This window comes from Bombus terrestris, chromosome 9 (assembly GCF_910591885.1).
Source record: "Bombus terrestris chromosome 9, iyBomTerr1.2, whole genome shotgun sequence".
NCBI classification, from domain to species: Eukaryota; Metazoa; Arthropoda; class Insecta; order Hymenoptera; family Apidae; genus Bombus; species Bombus terrestris.
The window spans coordinates 7,355,006-7,372,279 of record NC_063277.1 but is presented as its reverse complement, the minus strand read 5'-3'; the positions used below and the strand labels follow the sequence as shown (position 1 = coordinate 7,372,279).

At 29.9% G+C, this 17,274-nt stretch overlaps 4 protein-coding genes and 1 long non-coding RNA gene across 9 annotated transcripts in view; 3 read left to right on the top strand and 2 right to left on the bottom strand.

Moving 5' to 3' along the window:
* Positions 1–17: 17 nt before the first annotated feature.
* Positions 18–1,045, top strand: LOC100648403 (SOSS complex subunit C). Of its 2 annotated transcripts, none has more exons than XM_048408602.1 (4): positions 18–215; positions 462–589; positions 659–783; positions 867–1,045. In XM_048408602.1, the coding sequence occupies exons 2-4, from the start codon at positions 562–564 to the stop codon at positions 1,020–1,022; spliced, it is 309 nt and encodes a 102-aa protein (XP_048264559.1). In that variant the 5' UTR covers positions 18–215; positions 462–561; the 3' UTR covers positions 1,023–1,045. The 2 variants fall into 2 exon arrangements, with proteins under 2 accessions (XP_048264559.1, XP_012167228.1); XM_012311838.3 differs by having other exon boundaries at positions 18–342.
* A 150-nt stretch (positions 1,046–1,195) lies between these two features.
* LOC125384599 (rRNA N6-adenosine-methyltransferase Mettl5) lies at positions 1,196–1,926 on the top strand. Its single transcript, XM_048408601.1, has 2 exons — positions 1,196–1,535; positions 1,612–1,926. The coding sequence occupies exons 1-2, from the start codon at positions 1,196–1,198 to the stop codon at positions 1,902–1,904; spliced, it is 633 nt and encodes a 210-aa protein (XP_048264558.1). The 3' UTR covers positions 1,905–1,926.
* On the bottom strand, positions 1,689–4,251 carry LOC100648169 (putative aldehyde dehydrogenase family 7 member A1 homolog). Its single transcript, XM_012311836.3, has 9 exons — positions 4,096–4,251; positions 3,747–3,963; positions 3,481–3,668; positions 3,206–3,405; positions 3,014–3,129; positions 2,793–2,921; positions 2,605–2,714; positions 2,219–2,479; positions 1,689–2,152 (listed from the first exon to the last, which is right to left on the bottom strand). The coding sequence occupies exons 1-9, from the start codon at positions 4,249–4,251 to the stop codon at positions 1,940–1,942; spliced, it is 1,590 nt and encodes a 529-aa protein (XP_012167226.2). The 3' UTR covers positions 1,689–1,939.
* A 122-nt stretch (positions 4,252–4,373) lies between these two features.
* Positions 4,374–9,772, bottom strand: LOC100648058 (exportin-6-B). Of its 2 annotated transcripts, none has more exons than XM_003397595.4 (16): positions 9,537–9,772; positions 8,878–9,081; positions 8,574–8,765; positions 8,331–8,490; positions 7,957–8,213; positions 7,714–7,880; positions 7,328–7,634; positions 7,155–7,247; positions 6,916–7,084; positions 6,702–6,840; positions 6,259–6,617; positions 5,865–6,192; positions 5,591–5,788; positions 5,239–5,517; positions 5,001–5,166; positions 4,374–4,923 (listed from the first exon to the last, which is right to left on the bottom strand). In XM_003397595.4, exons 1-16 carry the CDS (start codon positions 9,537–9,539, stop codon positions 4,846–4,848), a joined length of 3,099 nt encoding a protein of 1,032 aa, XP_003397643.2. In that variant the 5' UTR covers positions 9,540–9,772; the 3' UTR covers positions 4,374–4,845. The 2 variants fall into 2 exon arrangements, with proteins under 2 accessions (XP_003397643.2, XP_048264557.1); XM_048408600.1 differs by lacking the exon at positions 9,537–9,772 and adding an exon at positions 9,386–9,426.
* The window catches only part of LOC110119574, a 52,206-nt gene continuing 44,530 nt past the window's right edge, over positions 9,599–17,274 (top strand). The window contains exon 1 of one of the 3 annotated variants that reach the window (XR_007225111.1): positions 9,599–9,679. This is a non-coding gene — a long non-coding RNA (uncharacterized LOC110119574). Of the gene's footprint in view, positions 9,680–10,794; positions 11,101–11,679; positions 11,966–17,274 lie in introns of those variants that run through there. The other 2 variants (XR_002308046.2, XR_002308045.2) reach the window with 2 other exon arrangements.

Sequence of the window (17,274 nt, the reverse complement as noted above, 5' to 3'; positions counted from 1 at the left end):
GCGCCACCGTTGTTCACCCAGTGAACTTCATTCCTCTCTATTACTGATACCAGTGTCCTCTACATTCATTTTCCCTCGCACCACTGTCTATGTATACCAATCCGATATAAGTATACGCACACAAAATCAAACGCAACAATACCTTACTATGTAGAACAAAGTTAGAGATTATCGAGGACACGTAAATATTTTACAAGCAACAAACTTTTGACATTGTAAATAATTTTATGTAAATAAAGAAGTAGATAAGTAGTTATAATATCGATAATGACAGTTAAAGTATTGGTATAGAACTTCGTTCAAAGATATTTTTTAGGAGTTTTATGTTTCGACAAGGTTAAGGTAACGCAAAATGATCAACAATGAAAGTATTAGCATGATGGCGAAATTATAAACTGTCAGCAAAAATTTATTTAAATTTAATATTCCTTTGTTAAATGTGTCTCTTATGTACTTTTTAGGTAATATTTAATAATAAATTATATTTGTCGCATCGTCAACGGCGCATCGTCGCATCAATCGGCGACGTAATTTATTTCCAATTTAAAAATCGAAACTTTGATGGCTTTTTCACAATCAAATTCGAGAGGTAATATTATTTATAATTATTTTTTTTTCAATAAAATTGATACTAGATCTTTATTCGCACTGATTGTAGAATTACAGAATAGAAAAATCTTAGAAGAATTGCAATTAAAAAAACAATTGCTTTTAAAGCAAGGTGTAGCACCAACATTGAATACATCATTAGCCGTTACATCAACAGGTTGTCCTTCTAATTTGGTAAATATATATTCTATATATCATATTTGTTTAGATCGACTGATAAATTATATGTTTGCTTCTTAATCCTCTGTATTCATTAGCCTCCTACACAGACCTCTGATGGTGTTGTAATGAATGCATCCCAAAGAGCTGCTTTACATAATGCACATGCAGCATCATCAGGTTACTTTGTAACACAGGATTCTTCCTTTGGCAATCTTATTTTACCAGTTCTTCCAAGATTTGATGCTAAATAAAAAAATTAAGTTGCAGCTTCAAATCATAAGTAATAAATAATTCTACAGACTTTGATCAAGTGTGATAAAGTGATTTTTAATCTGAACTAAGTACCTCCTTCTAAGGGTACCTCTTAAAAGTAATAGAACTAAAATTATAACACTGGGTGACAATTGATGATTAAACACAGAAAATGACTAGCATTACACTTCGCAAATTAGAGGCATGGTTGCAAGAGTTAGACAGATTTGAAAAACCAAAAGTATTGCTTGAACAATATTGTACTAGTGCTCATGTAGCATCACAGATATTGTACTGTGCTGAAGTACAATTTGGTGATATACAAGGACGAACAGTAGCTGACTTAGGTTGTGGTTGTGGTCACTTATCAATTGGAGCGAAAATGCTTGAAGCAAGTCATGTGACTGGTTTTGAAATAGATCCTGATGCACTTAACATTCTATCTAGAAATTGCGATGATCTAGAATTATTTGTGGAAACTGTACAGTGTGATATACTACAATATCTACCAGGTATAGATATATGAATATGTAAAAGTACAAATCTTTTTTAAAAGTACAAATCTTTATATTATATACAATCTTACAGGGAGATTCGAGAAATTCTTTGATACAGTTATTATGAATCCACCTTTTGGTACCAAACATAATGCAGGCATAGATATGAAGTTTTTGGAAATCGCGACTAAATTAGCGTCAAATACTGTATACTCGTTACATAAAACAAGCACGCGTAATTACGTTCTTCAAAAAGCCGCACAGTATGGAGCCAAAGGCAAAGTTATTGCAGAAGTGAAATTTGATATACCACAATCATATAAATTTCATAAACAATACTATGTAGATATTGAGGTGGATTTTATACGATTTGAATTAAATTAATAAAATATTTTCATGACACAAATTGTATATTCTAATTACTCGAATTTCAAGCCTTGAGCCAATGGCATTTCATTTCCACAATTGAAAGTTATAGTCGAACGTCGCATATAATTCTTCCATGCATCGCTTCCACTCTCGCGTCCACCACCTGTAGCTTTCTCTCCTCCAAATGCTCCACCTATCTCTGCTCCACTAGTTCCAATATTAATATTTACTATCCCACAGTCAGAGCCATGTGCAGACACCCACTACAAAATATTTATGTTTCAATATTTTGAGACATATATAATACAATTATATAGTTATATCCTTACTTGGTACATATTTCCTACATCCTTGGTAAATAGAGTACTACTTAATCCTTGTTGTACATCATTATTAATAGCAATAGCATCTTCTAAAGAATTTGCTTCAAGAATATATACAATTGGTGCAAAAGTCTCCCTTTGAACAATTTCAGCTTTAGGTGATAAACCAGTAATAATGGTTGGTTCAACATAAAAGCCAACTCTGTTTATTTGTTTTCCACCGAATTCAATTTTCCCTCCATTTTGTAAAGCACTATTTATTGCTTGCTATAAATGATTGTTAATTATATTATCGTCGCTTTGTAGTTTTGTATTTTTATATTTTATATTTGTTAAATCATTTGTAAATCGTATTAATAATTGATTTCATGATATTAACACAACATTTGTACCTTATATTTATCTAATGTTTGTTGATTGTGTAATGGTCCATACAAAACATTATCATCTAATGGATCTCCTACTCGTTCTAAAATACTCTTATATCCCGCTTTCAATTTTTCTATTAAATTTACACATTATCTTTTTATTAAATGCTTGCTGTAATTACATTTAATTGAACTAAAGTATAAAACTTTACCTAAAAATTCATCTTTTATCTTGTTGTGAAGAATTACTCTTCTAGTGCTGGTACATCTCTGTCCAGCTGTTGCTACAGAAGAAAATACTACTGCTCTAACTGCCATTTCTAGATCTGCATCTGGAGCAACTATTACAAAAGGTAATAAATTAAATTAAATTTAATATACTGTAATCATGTGATAAAGATATAATTATTGCTATTAATATTGCTTAATTTACCTATTGTTGCGTTGTTGCCTCCTAGTTCTAACAATGATCTTCCGAATCGTTGCTGAACTTTAACAGCTACATTTCTACCAACTTCAGTACTTCCAGTAAATGAAACTAGAGGTATGCTATAAATAATAATAGTAATTGCATTGATTATGATATTACAAAAATTTACTAAGGTTTAAATATATTACATCTTACCGCGTGTCGTTAACTATAGTTTCACCAACATCTGATCCACCTGTTACCATACATGCAACCGAACCTGGTACACCATTTCGTTCTAATACTCCTGCAATTATTTTTGTAGTTGCAATAGAAGTCAATGGGGTAGTAGGTGCACCTTTCCAAACAACGGTATCTCCGCACACCATTGCTATAGCAGTGTTCCAACCATATACCTAGAATATCTTTTTTTTTTAATCTAATTATTTTTTTTATTTACCAATCACTTTATTATTTCAAATTTTGCTTACTGCAACAGGGAAGTTATATGCAGAAATAACTCCAACTACTCCAAGAGGATTCCACTTTTCAAAAAGTACATGATATTTCCTTTCTGAAGGAAATATACTACCAGGAAGCATTCTAGATAAGCCAACAGCATAGTCACATATGTCTATAAATTCCTGAACTTCGCCAATACCTTCTGGCAATATTTTGCCTGCAATGTCATATATTATAATATTAAAATTAAGTTACAATATTAAAAAGTAGAATTTTGTGAATAAACAAAGCATACCCATTTCTAAAGACACTAATCGTCCTAGTGGTTTTAAATTATTTCGTAGTTCTTCTCCTATTTGCCGCATTATTTCACCTCTTGTAGGAACTGGCAGTGATGCCCACTGAGGCCATGCTTTACGAGCTTCTGTAATAGCATTACTTGCTTCTTGAGGTGTTGATGTTCGAACTTTTGCTATTACTTTACCAGTTGCTGGTGAAACTGATTCTATTACCTGCATTGTATCAGTAATAAAACTGTTTCTTGTATATTGTAATTGATATAATTTTAATTACTATTAACTAAATCAATAATATTAATTAAATTAAAAGTCATATGATATGATTAAATAAACAGAAAAGAATACTTTGCCAGATCCTCCCCATCGTCCATCATAAAGACCCGGATTCTCGGTTGTAAGGCCTAACTGCTTTAAGAATCCATATTTTGGATCTGTTACTAAGTGCCTCACTTTCTGTAATTGAGGAATGTAGATGCTATTTCTCGACAACGCACGAATCATTGTTAAATATTTACGACTAACTCTTTAATCTTCAAGCCACAATATAAAAAGACTCCGGGTTATCAAAACGACCGCTTATCGACAAAAAGAGAAGGGGTATGATAAGCTTAAATACCAGTAAATATCACAAAAAATTGGAATTGAGTTTAACGTTCATACATGTTACAAAATAATTACAATGCTAGTTTGACACTAATATACAATGTTTTTTTTTAAATCTGTAATAAAAATTCTCTTGCGTATATTCAGTTCTCTAACGGGAGTATGTTACTTCAATAAAACTTCATGAAATAGATTGAATTAAAAAGTATAAACGCAACACTTAAATATTTAGAAAAGAGTGTTTTATCCTAACATTATAATAATGTTAGTAACATCACAAGATGATACGGCAATGATTGCAAGGTGATACAGAATTGTAACATTAAGAAACATTCGTCTCTTTATATGTTATGCTTTTAAAATGTTTGGTATATGCCACGAGGCACGGAAATTTATTTAAAATGTTGCTTTTTTTAAATTTCATTAGTGAAGTTTTGAAACTTGTATTGAATATGTCATCGTAATGCATCTTCGCATTGAAATGCAACTGCTTCAGCCGGGTCGACAAAATTGATAACACCGTAAATCAGAAATTAACTGCAGCACCGATCTCGTCAAAGTCGGTTGATCCTATTAATACGTAATAAAGTCAATAAGAAAATTATTTATTAACTAACTTACGAAGTGATCTTTCTAGTTCTACTTACCGTAGACTTGTCAAAGTTTCCTAATAATGTAGCTTTTTGCATATCATCTACACCTTCACAACCTGCCAAGAATGTTGGCAAAAAATGTCCGAAAAACCATGCTATATTAACTGAAGCTAAACTATGAATAGCAGTTGCAATCTCATCCGCCAATAAATTATGGGATCTAGAAATAAATGTTTAAGATATTTTATCACTTCAAGATAAACAAATTATAATTCAAAAATATCCCACTAACTGTTGAAATAGAACAGTGAATAACGCCATTAGAAATCTCTCGAGTAAGTGAACTTTGAACACAGCTCGTTGATAAAGTCGCCACCGTACATTTAACTGTTCTAGACTTTGTAGACTTTGACGAAATATGTTAACATCCGGCTGAAGAAGAGCTTGGCCGAAAGCTTCTAAAATTGCAACTAATTCTTCCTTGTGTTCGACGGATTCGTCTTCATCAGTATGACCGAGAGTGCGTAGTATAGAAGTATTATAAAAATATTGCCATCGATGCATAAGTATACTAAAACGAATATTTAAATTTTATTATTGTTACATTAATGATTCAAATAGCCAAAATACAATTCGTATAGTACCTGTGGAAAAGTTTTAATAACACAAGTGTAGTATCTGGATATGCACTAAGATCATTCCCAACAGCAGGCCAGACTTGACCTAAACATAGATTAGTCACTGAAGGAACAAATGCTTTAAATGCATTACTAGGTGCTGATACGACCAATATTAAGATTTCTAATAATTGATCTAATGCAGGTCCCGCGGATATATTTTCTCTGTAAATGCATCAAATATGAAAATAAAATTATATGATATAAATTAAATAAAATTGTTAGAAATGAAATGATCTACCTAGTATAAATGTGTAGCATTCCTTGAACTGCATTTTGAGTAAACTCAGGGCCTAGTTGCTGTTGTAGTACTGAAAACACTGAATGCAAGAAACTAAGCAGAATCTCACATACGCTTTGACATCTTATCATATATGGCAATAATTCTAATGTTCGATTTATAGTTGATCCCAAACACGAATGTAACATTTTTTTTATCGTTGTGGATGAGGCAGAACAGTCTTCTAGTAATTGAGTTAATGGCACTACTGTCATTGAAATGGTAGATTCCGAAGGTACAGGTTGTCCTTCTAAACCGAGAGGTGTAGATAATGTCGATACCATCGTGCCTACATGGATTGAAATCATACATGTATTATTAAGATTTATTACTTAGTAAGCATTTAATTACTTACCCAACAATCTTTCTCTAATAGATCCATCACCATGTGGTAAGACAATTGCATTTACTAATGCCCTTCGTAGTACTTTTATTGTATCAGGTTTAAGGAATGGATATGTTACCATTGAAATTAAGTTTCTAAACGTGGGTTCATCCCATAAAACAGGTTTCAACATAGCAGTGATACTTTGGAAAAGATGTGTGGCGGAATGAGTTAAATTCGCTGGTGGTGGATTGTCACAGAATGTTGTATAATCTAATGCTAAAATGCATGAATCAATACATCGTTGACATAGTGATTCTTTTGTCTTTTCTGGCCTGTTGGCTATCCAATGGCACCAAGCTTGGAGTGATGCTAACAACTGTGAATGACTGGTCAACAACACGAAGCATTTATATAAACTGCATTATATTGAAAATTGCATGAAAATACTTTTCTTTATAAACATTACTTACACTTCTATAAGATCTATTACAATTGCAGCTGGTTGCAATGATGCTTTGTACAATTGGTTTGTCTTGGCAAATTTACAGGCATCTAATGTTTGAGATACTACTTCTTCAGCTAATGACTGGTCAATGCTCTGATCATCGCCTTATTTTTTATTAAACAATTATATTGTACTAAATCATAATCATGATATTATTATATGTATAAAAACTAACTTACCGAGGAAAAGTGAATACAATCTAGCTAACGCTTGAGTAGTAGAAGCTAAATCTCGTAAATGCGCGTGTACATTTGATGCTTCTGATTCGTTTAACAAAATAACTTGATTGTTAGCAATAACAGCACCTAATTCTCCAAACATTATTAATCCTTCCCTCCAAGAACGATACTAAAAAGGTTTTACACAATTAAAAACTGCGAATTAAATGATATATACATATAATTGATGAAAATTTTACCAATAATGTAAAGATCGGAATCGGAGAAATATCTGCTATTTTCGCTAAACACTCTATATTACATCTTAAGAAATGCTGCCACTCTGTTTCTTCCTATAATAAAAATATGCAGATTAAAATAGATCTAAATTAAAAACAGGACACATATGATGAAATTTTGTAGATTTCCTTACATTTTCGTCTAAGCTTTCTGTATCAAGATCTTTCAATGTGCGGGTATTGAGCTTAAAACTCATTTTTTGCAATACTCTCTCAGCAAGAGCTAATGATACTGGTGAGTACCGAGACTGAGTACTTTCTAAAAGTGTAGTCCAAACATCTAAGCATCGTAGATATCCATTTACTGTTGAGCATTGCTGAAAGGTATGATGGCACAAGACTTCTAATAACGTATTTACTGGAAATTTTGGACACGATTCAACTCTCTTCAAATGATTTGTTACAAATAATTGTAAGAACTCTGTCAGCTTTTCCATATAACTAGAAATATAATAACTTTCTCACAAATGTAATGCCTTTAGTTACAAAAATTTGTCAGATGCATCACATCATTCAATACCTTTCGTTTATAGAATCCAAACGTTCCAAAAATTGAAATAATGTGACTCCATTTTGAAATATTTCTACTAATAATCTATCGGTTACGTCGGGAGAACATAGCGGTCGATATAAAAGTTCATTTATCGTAGTCACAGCTTGTACGGCCATTTCAATCTGTTTGCCGTTCTGTTAATAAAATATATGATTAATATATTTGCTAATTAAATTACAATATATTGTGATATTTGATACACAATCCTACCATTGAATCGTGATACCTGGCACAGGTAAAGATAGCATCCAGTAAATTTGTAGAGATATGTTCTGATAATTCAATCCAACTAAAGAGATGTGCTAACACATCCAATGTTGCTATACACACTTCACTAGTTCCTGTGGCTAGCCCTTCTACATCTAGAATAGCTCTTGCAGGTGCTACTGTTTGACCGCTAGTGGGTGATGGAGGTGGTGTAACTGTTCCAGAACGACTTTGCAATTTTGTTGCTTCTTTTAGAAGTACTATAATAAATATTTTAAAATATTTTAACAAATATTTTAATAAATATTAAACAAAAATAATAATTAAATAGTTTTTTTTAATGAAGATAGAAATAATGTAAAATATATGAACTATACCTGTAAGAGAATCCAAAGTCAATGGTACTTGAGCACTAAGAAATCTAAATAACTCATTTTTCCTTTGTATTGGTAAATCTTCTCTTGGAGTGGCTAGTTCCTCCGAAGCTGTTCGCAAATAAATGAGACCCAACAGTCTTGTATGCTTGTGACTTAATAACTATTAATGCATACAAGGAAATTAAAAGTTAGATCGAAATAGTTAATTGAAAACTTAAGTTCAATGCTAAAATATATACAAACCTGTAAGATATTTGAATAAAAATCTGGATAGAAATGTGGCCAATCATGCCTAGCAATATCTACAACAAGTTTGACTACTTTGTTTCTTACAAAAGGAGCTACACCTCTTTCTAATGATAATGTATATAAAGTTGATCTTGTGAGAGCTCTGTCTTCCCATGGCAGTATTGGCCATCTTCTCCCAATTGTCGTCTACAATAATTTTCATTTCATAGCTAATTTAATTTTTTACCCTTTCTTGAATTGTGAAAATTTTACTTTACAAACAATTAAAATAATGGAATTCAATTGTGTTAGTTCATACCTCTAATGTAGATAAAGCAAACATACTGACATAATGATTGTTAGTAGAAGATAAGAAATGTAAACAAGGTCTCCAGGAATCAATTTGTCCTGCAAATTCCTGGAAACTTCTTTCAATTATACGTTTTCGTTCATTTGTTGTTTCTGGAGAGAAAAATTCAGTCATCAGATGCTCCAAATTCTGAAGAGCAACTGCATCATTGTCCTGTAAATGTAATATTTACTTTGTGTTTCAGTAATGAAACAAAATATCAAAATACCAAGCAAGAACTATGCTCAATATTATATATGATAGAAATTGGAAATTATGAAAATAATCTTTTGATCAGAATTTTTAAAATTTTTCTTTATGAAAGTGGTAAACATTCTCAAAATATTCTTTAGTAATTTTCCTTTATTTCATTTAATTTAATAATTAATGATAATTTTGACAAAGGAATCTATTCATTTCCTAAATAGTAAATATTAAGAGATTTACGTGTTATCTTTAAAACCTATTAACGATATACCTGCATTTGTTTGTAAAATAATTCACATTGATTACCATTCATATAATTATTTAACGATAACGTATATTTTATTTTAAAACGTACATATTTATTTTAGAACATAATATAATACGTGTGTTTAATTACATCAAATGATAATTATTTCACGTACCATGATAGCTACAGTCAAAGAGCGTGTATTGCTATAAATGCCGTATATAAATACACAAATCACACAAGGTTAGGCTCTTACTTGTCAAACGTCATGTTTGAACCAACAAAGTAATTAAATACTCGATCTCTCGATTCCTGCATGTAAGTACTTAGATACCACATGAATACATTTAGTATACTTATATTTCTGGCATATGTGTGTACGAATAGAAGCCATCATATACCATTACTAGATGTATACCATTACTAGATGTAGCCAATAGTAGGAAAGAATGAAAAAAGCAATCGTTTTTATTGAAGGTTCGTTTTAGAGCTTTGGTTCCTTATTTCAATCACGAAAAATGAAGTACTTGTAATGTTACTTGAAATTTATATGACTTTTTTTATTTTATAGGATTATATACATATAGATAAGTATATAATTCTCTATCGTATTTTTCCCTGGTCTTTTCACATCTACGATATTTATTTCTATGCCGTAACTTCATATTTCTTTTCTATTTTATACACATTGCTGTTTTGTATAAATATTTATATGTATCCGGTTAGAAACCGATATTCGTTTTTTTTTACTTAGTAAAAAATAGATAGCTCAAACAATATCTCTGAAAAAGAAGTATAAACATAGCCGAGATATGCATATCTATCGCATAAACAGATCTATTACACAACGCATCACATAATTGTGCAGTATGTAGTTGGTGAAATTGAAAAAATGACGTCTTTGATTAAATTATTAAGCAATAATAGCGATTAAAATAACTTTGTCGAGAATTGTTTTGAACATTACACTGCAGGTCACCTCTGATATTTAAGATTATTTATAAAATATGTATTGCATTACGTGAGAAGTGAAATATAACATAAATTATATACGATTCTAGAACCTGTTTTCCGAATTGTATACTATACAAAATTTTGTTAAATTAAATGCAAACAGATATTGGTCTAGTCTTTATCTTTACTTACGTAGAAAAATGTAAATTCGTGTCATATAATCCAAAGACTATTTAATTAATTCTGTCTCTATAACTTCTGGCGTTAACGATTCAGGAGAATTCTATTTATAGGAAATTTTAATATTTAATTAATATTTTATTTATTTATTTTAATTACTATCCAAGTATGTATGTATAAATATACATATGTACGTTTGTATTTACCGAAAATATTATCTTATCATTTTTATGTCTCGCGCGACGTTACCGACTCGGTGTTGAGAAAGACTGTAGCGCCAGTGAAATGATGGTAAACGATAAAATGTGTAATTACATATAGCGACATTACGATATTCGATTATTATTGACATAATTTCGTGGCATCGATCTATAATCTATAAGATTTAACGTAGGAAAAGAAGAAAGAGTGTCATCCAAAGTATCATCAACTAATGATTGAAATCAACAGGTTTTAGATTTATTTTTACATTGTCAAATATTTCTATGATTTCCGGATGTACAGAAATGTAGAAATAGGGGAAACTGATAAAGTTGGAAGCTATGAAGGACAGGATAAACCTGAAATGCAATACCTTTTTATGCTTCACAATTTTGGAGATTTCGGTGAGTGATCGAATATAATTGTGAAATTTCAAATTAGTATCGTAAACGAAATAAAGAATTGTATATGTCTACAATAGTTGTCATCTTTATACACATTGAATAAACAGTTTATTGAAATGGTAATTCTGAGCAGAAGCTATTATATTCTTAACTTTTCAATGTGATCTGCCCGCGCTGTTTCATCTCCGAAATTATTAATAACGTGAACGTTATGCTTATCTCTTTTATACTTGCTTCGATTACTTTGAATATTTGTCGAATTCAGTTCATCGTACTTTTTTTAAAATTCTATCAAGCAAAGCGATATATGTAATTAAATTGATAATTTAACTAAAATAATCTTTAACATAACCTTATACATGAAAGTAAAACAGAGTTGCTCGCGTTGAAGCAAATTGGATTTATATACATATTTAGTCCGAGAGATTTCGTAAATAACTGTTAACGATATATGCCTAAAATTGTTAAGTTGAAGAAATGTTTAATAATTTCAATTAAGTTGCTTTTATCATACATGAGATATAAAATTATTTAAGTTTAAGAATATTAAAGTTATAGAAAATTTTTAAGTTTAGTCACATCAACTTTATTTGTATGAATTTCGGTTATCCATCGATAGCTCGAACTGATTGCTTGTCGATATGAAAAAAACAAAAGAACTAAAAGGTATTTGATAAAAATAGCTAGGATAGGAAGAAAACCATACTGCGCTACGCGGTTAATTTCGTTCATAGTCCGCTTTTAGATTGCGGCTAAAATTTAAATCAAGTTCAGTTTATACCTTGGGATGTTCGCGGGAGAATTGACTTGTTACCATACGTGGTTTATTCTATGGCTAATATTCGTCGAATGTTCATTATTTAATGTGAGTGAAATGTGACGTGCAGTTAAATGAACAATATATAAATATATTGATATTAAAAGATTTATTAGTGTTATTATAAGGCTGGGCTATTATTATTGGTAAAATACACACAAATGTTATAGGTTATTTTTCTCGAAAGTAAAGTTTCATATAATAAACTTAGTTATTCTCTTATTTTAATTTTCTTTAAAATATAAGATTGGATCGCTATTCGTAATGTAAGTACAAGTCAATCGTTTTATTTTGTTTCAAAAGTAAAGTTTTGTACGATAAAAGGTTATTTTCTCATTTTAATTTGTTCCATAAAATCTCCATAAAATCTCTGGCACTGCTCTTGTATAGTAATAAAGCAGTGATATTGAAATTTTATACTAAAGTGAAGAAAAGAATATTTTATATATTACATATATTATATATTTAATTAATATTTATATTTCAAAGAATATTTTTCTCTCTTTGTATATACTCCAAGATAAATAATATTGTAGAAGATAAATAGAAATCATTTACTAATTATTTATCAATTACTTATTAATTGTTTTTTTGTTTGTAAGAGAATATATGTTCATTTATCGTGATTTTCTGTTATTAATTCGTATTATAATTTATATTATCGACAAATTTCGAAGTAATTATTTATTGGTAAACCGACAGCGAATGTTTTATTCATTTTCTTATTCATTCGTAAATTAATGCTGTTACGCAATATATGAGTTCTGAACAAAGATATCTATGTATGATCATTGAATAATAAATTCACTTTCTTTTCAATAATGTATAATAAAATTTATAAACATTTTACAAAATAAGATTGAAGTAATTTCAAGTAACTTAAAAAATTGAGTTTCATTAAATTTTAATTTTAAATAACTTAAAAACTTTAATTTTTTATTTTAAATAACATACAAATTTCTTTTATTTTGAGATACGATAGAAATCGTTATAATTTTATTTATAATACCTATATAATTGTATTATTATTTAGAAATTTCACGAGAGTTCATTAGAAGGTTTATGAAATATAAAAGTATACGTTCAAAAAATTGTGTATATGGGTACAAGCTGTTTTAAAAAGATGGGATATTTAGCATACGTATTAACGGCAGATGTAAAAGAAAGTAGAAACAAAAACTGAGATTTTATATGAATTTATAATTACTCTAACTGTAATTGCATACACTGTTGTTGGAGTGCAAACTTTTCGAGAAATTTTTGGGTCGAATGTAGAAGAGGAACATTTTGTAGCTATTTTCTCATTATTTTAAAAGTGTATAGTTAAATGGAAAACGTATGTTAAGAATATTATAAAACTTATGGATACCATCTAATGAATATTGTAAGAAATATTCATACAAATCCTTTTTGTACCATTCGGTAATTTTAGTTATAAATAAAGCTAGAAATTTCTCTGTTACGAAATATTCTCATTAAAAGTATAGATTGAAATATGTCATATCGTATTAAAGAAGGGACTAAAAGTAATTATCAAGAGCATTTACAATGTATAATATATATCCAACTATATTGTATAAACAAATGCGACGTATGTTTATGGTTAAACGGTCAATAGTATACTAGCTTTTAAAACAAAACATGCTAAGTTTAGTTAAATATTCTCCAGTTTCAATTTCAACATCAAAATCTAATTTGAATATTCAAAACTATGAATATCGAAATTTGTCTTGTGATAATTCTAATGATGTTATTGTATTCTCATAAGTGCTTCTCGTTTACATTATACCGATTATGTAAACAGTGAGAAACTTGAATTATTGAAATTTGAACTAATGTATGCTCTAATTAGTGCTATTAAAATGTATTCGTAGTTGATTAATCGATATTATTATTTTATTAATCTTCAACATTTTTGCTGTTAAAAGCTAAGAAAAATACGCAATTCTAATTTAAATTGAATTTTCGAAACACACATTGGCAAACAGTGGCATGCACATATTATCTGTGCACATTATGCAGATAGCGAGTACATGTACAAAGGAAACCTTATCAGAGTTATATCCAAACGTCGTCTACATCAGTGTGCTATTATTCGCCTAATCGTTGTCTCTGTAATACACTTGTTCCTCTTGAAAATTGAGTTTCACACGTCGAACTAATTTAATCTTTTTATTTTTTAATTTTTCATTCTAAAGTTTAGTCAGCTGTATTTTCTGGGCAAACAGTTGAATCATTAACTATTATTCGTTTTTCAAATATAAAAAGTTCTTTAGAGGTCGTCGTAATTATTAATTCAGACGTAATTAATATTAAGAAATGGAAAATAAAACTGACGTAATTTTCTCATCTTCACTTTATTAAAAATCTTGAACTGAAATTAACAGAATTTATTAATTCGTTATTTCATTGTATTGATTCTTTCTCAATTTTAGATGAAACAGATTTTAAATGGAACAATGTGGATGAGTAAATTAAATAAAGTATATATCGTCATAAAAGGAGGTGTAAAATTACGTTTTAGAGCAAAAGTATTGACTTTGTGACCTACATATGGTGTCCTATATTGATTTAGGCATATGTCGATATATGTCAATACCTCGATGAGTACTATAAGCTTCCAGAGCTTTTAACGTCTTTTTTTTTTAATACGTCGTATAATATCTAACACGTATAGTAAAGAATATTTAATTTATGTTTTAAAAGGATAAAGTCAAAAAATGTCTCCTTTATATGTTTTTCTAACGTATTTTACCGTCAAAAATAAAACGAAGATCTCATATACGCATAAGCTATACATTTGTCGCTTTTTAAAAAACTGTTTTACTGCTCTCTAGTAAAAAATAGTAATGAAAATTCAAGATATAAAATAAATGATGGTTAATGGATTCATTTTTAATGCGATACAAGGCAAGAATATGTACATAAATAACGTATGCATTTTCTACTGATTTACAGCAGTAAGCATAACACATTAAGTGTATTGAATAATAAATAGACTCGCTGAATAAATCCGATAATACATCGATGTTACATTATATCTCATATTTCGAGATAATATCGATTCTATAGCTTGTATTGCTGTATAATGTAAATTTCATTTATCTATTTTTGTCCTGTCCAGAGAAGAAAACAGAAAGCCATTGCCATTTTCCTCGCATATTGTGCTTTTATTGTAACCTTTTAATACACCTTTTAAGAAGCTTTGTTTCATGAAAAACAAAAAAGCTGTGTTTCATGAAATATAAAAATAACTATGATTTACAGGAAGGAGATCAAATAAAATACATGTTTTAATTTAAAAAATTAGGAAATTTTTACACAAGTACTTTGACAAAAAATAAAGAGTGGGTGATTATTCTCAAAGTTAGTTCCATATATTCGTTTTCTTCTCGATGAAAAAGTTGGTACGAACTTCTCGAATAACCTGACACAATTCCACTTTTTGTGGCAAATGAAAAAGAAGAAAAATTAGATTTAATAGTACTCCGATGTTCTTTATTTGTCACATAATTTATTTATTTCCAGAGCTCTTTTGCGCAATTTAGCTAATATTATTAATGAAACTTTACGAGTAAGGTCTCAAGTCACAACTTAGAAATTAACGATATTAATACATGAATATGTATCTTGGTTACGCAGCAGTAACAAATCTGGTAATAAAATGAATAAAATTCCACAAGTAACTTTCACACATTATTGCAAGTCATTTATTTGTTCCGTTTAATATAAAATTATAAAATTGTAAAAGAAGCCTATAATATAGAAATTTTATAAATAAATTTCATAAGTTGTAGTATCCTATTGAAAAATAATAGAATCATAAAAGAAAAGTATTATATTACCTATGAATTGTTAAATTTTGATCAATTTACTAATAGTTGACAGATTATCGTGGAAGAGGGAAGCCAGAAAATTTAGTCATTAGAAAAATGACAAGACGAAAGGTTAAAGACATCGAAACGCGTTATGACCTGTACAGATGGCAAAAGTCTTTACCGTCGGTTCGCATGAGCGGAATCTTTGATGCTCAGTTGACACGTAATTTCCTCGCCTTCTTCCTTCATTCTCGCCGCGCGAACCCGGGAAACGGAGTAAGTTTCGACGAAGAGATCCGATGCCGGGCATCTCGACGTTCAAACTTATTCCTTTCACCGTGAAATCGAATGATTCCTCTTGGATTTCATCTCAACGGTGACGACTCGAAGAGGAAACGACTGTCGTGACTCGAGCGATTCAACAGTCTAAGTATCTACCAATAACAGCTGTATCACAAATTCTAAATTGTCATTGTAAATCAAACGTGATGATCTTAGACAGTTTAAAAATATTTTCGTGCAAATACGAGTCAAATTTTGATTTGTTTAGAGCCTTCAAATTAAATCACAGAGGGTTGACTATTTATTGGACTATATACTTGCTATTTATTGATGGTATAGTATATGGTTGCTTATTTATTGGATTATATTGTATATATACAATGTATATTAACGATACAGTTTATTTCATGATATAGATATGTTATGACAATAGAGGAGCAAAAGTAAATTGATAGTCTTTTGCACGAAAGACAAGTTTATATAGATAAATTTTATAGTATAATCGTCGAATTTCTGCAGATACATTTTATTATATTAACTTCTTACTATAATCCTTTATTCCGAATAAGATGCAATAATCGTTACTCATAGTAAAATCGCGTCTCAGTTATAATCAATGTGAAACACTGTATCACATGGAACACGTCCGTAACACGAAACACGATATGGGAGAGTCTGCTAATCGATGTCGGATTAATAGATTCGTGTTTCTCAAATGGACATACATGGCCATGGTATTATCTTCCTCGCAAAGGAGACCAGTATCCGCGGGGATAATCAATCGATGGTACCTAGATCTTGATCAAAACTGATGTTTGTAATGGGAGAAGACCAAAGTAGGAAATCTGTAAATTGCAAATGGGTCCTATGAAGCTGCTATAACAATAAATAATCCCTGCAACCGAGGATTAGTTTCGAAAGAGGAAGTGCTCTAATAGTAAGCGCACCGCAACGTGCGTCTTATGATTATCTATAATTACAAAGGAAGAGTAGATTTGAAATTTCTTAATAAAACTCTGCAGATATTTAAAATTTTGATCTCTTCTCAGTCGTAACGAATAATTAATGGATATATTCTTACAGCATTTTACATTTTCTATGGTGATTTATTGAGTTAAGTATATTGCAACAAAGAAAAGGATATAGTATTTTATATCATAAATTAGTTTACTTTCGGTACTTTTCTATTCGAAATATCTTTATCCCTATCGATTCATATTTTCCATATTTCTATAAATTTGTAGGAATGTTAATAAT

Excerpts from the sequence above, each read along its gene's own strand:
- LOC100648169 (XM_012311836.3), bottom strand. The coding sequence starts at position 4,251 with ATGATTCGTGCGTTGTCGAGAAATAGCATCTACATTCCTCAATTACAG. Across the intron at positions 2,922-3,013 it reads AGGCAACAACGCAACAATAG|TTGCTCCAGATGCAGATCTA; the intron begins GTAAATTAAGCA and ends CTTTTGTAATAG. Across the intron at positions 2,480-2,604 it reads AAACATTAGATAAATATAAG|CAAGCAATAAATAGTGCTTT; the intron begins GTACAAATGTTG and ends AATCATTTATAG.
- LOC100648058 (XM_048408600.1), bottom strand. Across the intron at positions 8,214-8,330 it reads GACTTTGGATTCTCTTACAG|TACTTCTAAAAGAAGCAACA; the intron begins GTATAGTTCATA and ends TATTTATTATAG. Across the intron at positions 4,924-5,000 it reads GAAACTTTGACAAGTCTACG|GATCAACCGACTTTGACGAG; the intron begins GTAAGTAGAACT and ends ACGTATTAATAG.
- LOC100648403 (XM_048408602.1), top strand. The coding sequence starts at position 562 with ATGGCTTTTTCACAATCAAATTCGAGAG. Across the intron at positions 590-658 it reads TTCACAATCAAATTCGAGAG|AATTACAGAATAGAAAAATC; the intron begins GTAATATTATTT and ends CACTGATTGTAG. Across the intron at positions 784-866 it reads CAGGTTGTCCTTCTAATTTG|CCTCCTACACAGACCTCTGA; the intron begins GTAAATATATAT and ends TGTATTCATTAG.
- LOC125384599 (XM_048408601.1), top strand. The coding sequence starts at position 1,196 with ATGACTAGCATTACACTTCGCAAATTAGAGGCATGGTTGCAAGAGTTA. Across the intron at positions 1,536-1,611 it reads TATACTACAATATCTACCAG|GGAGATTCGAGAAATTCTTT; the intron begins GTATAGATATAT and ends ACAATCTTACAG.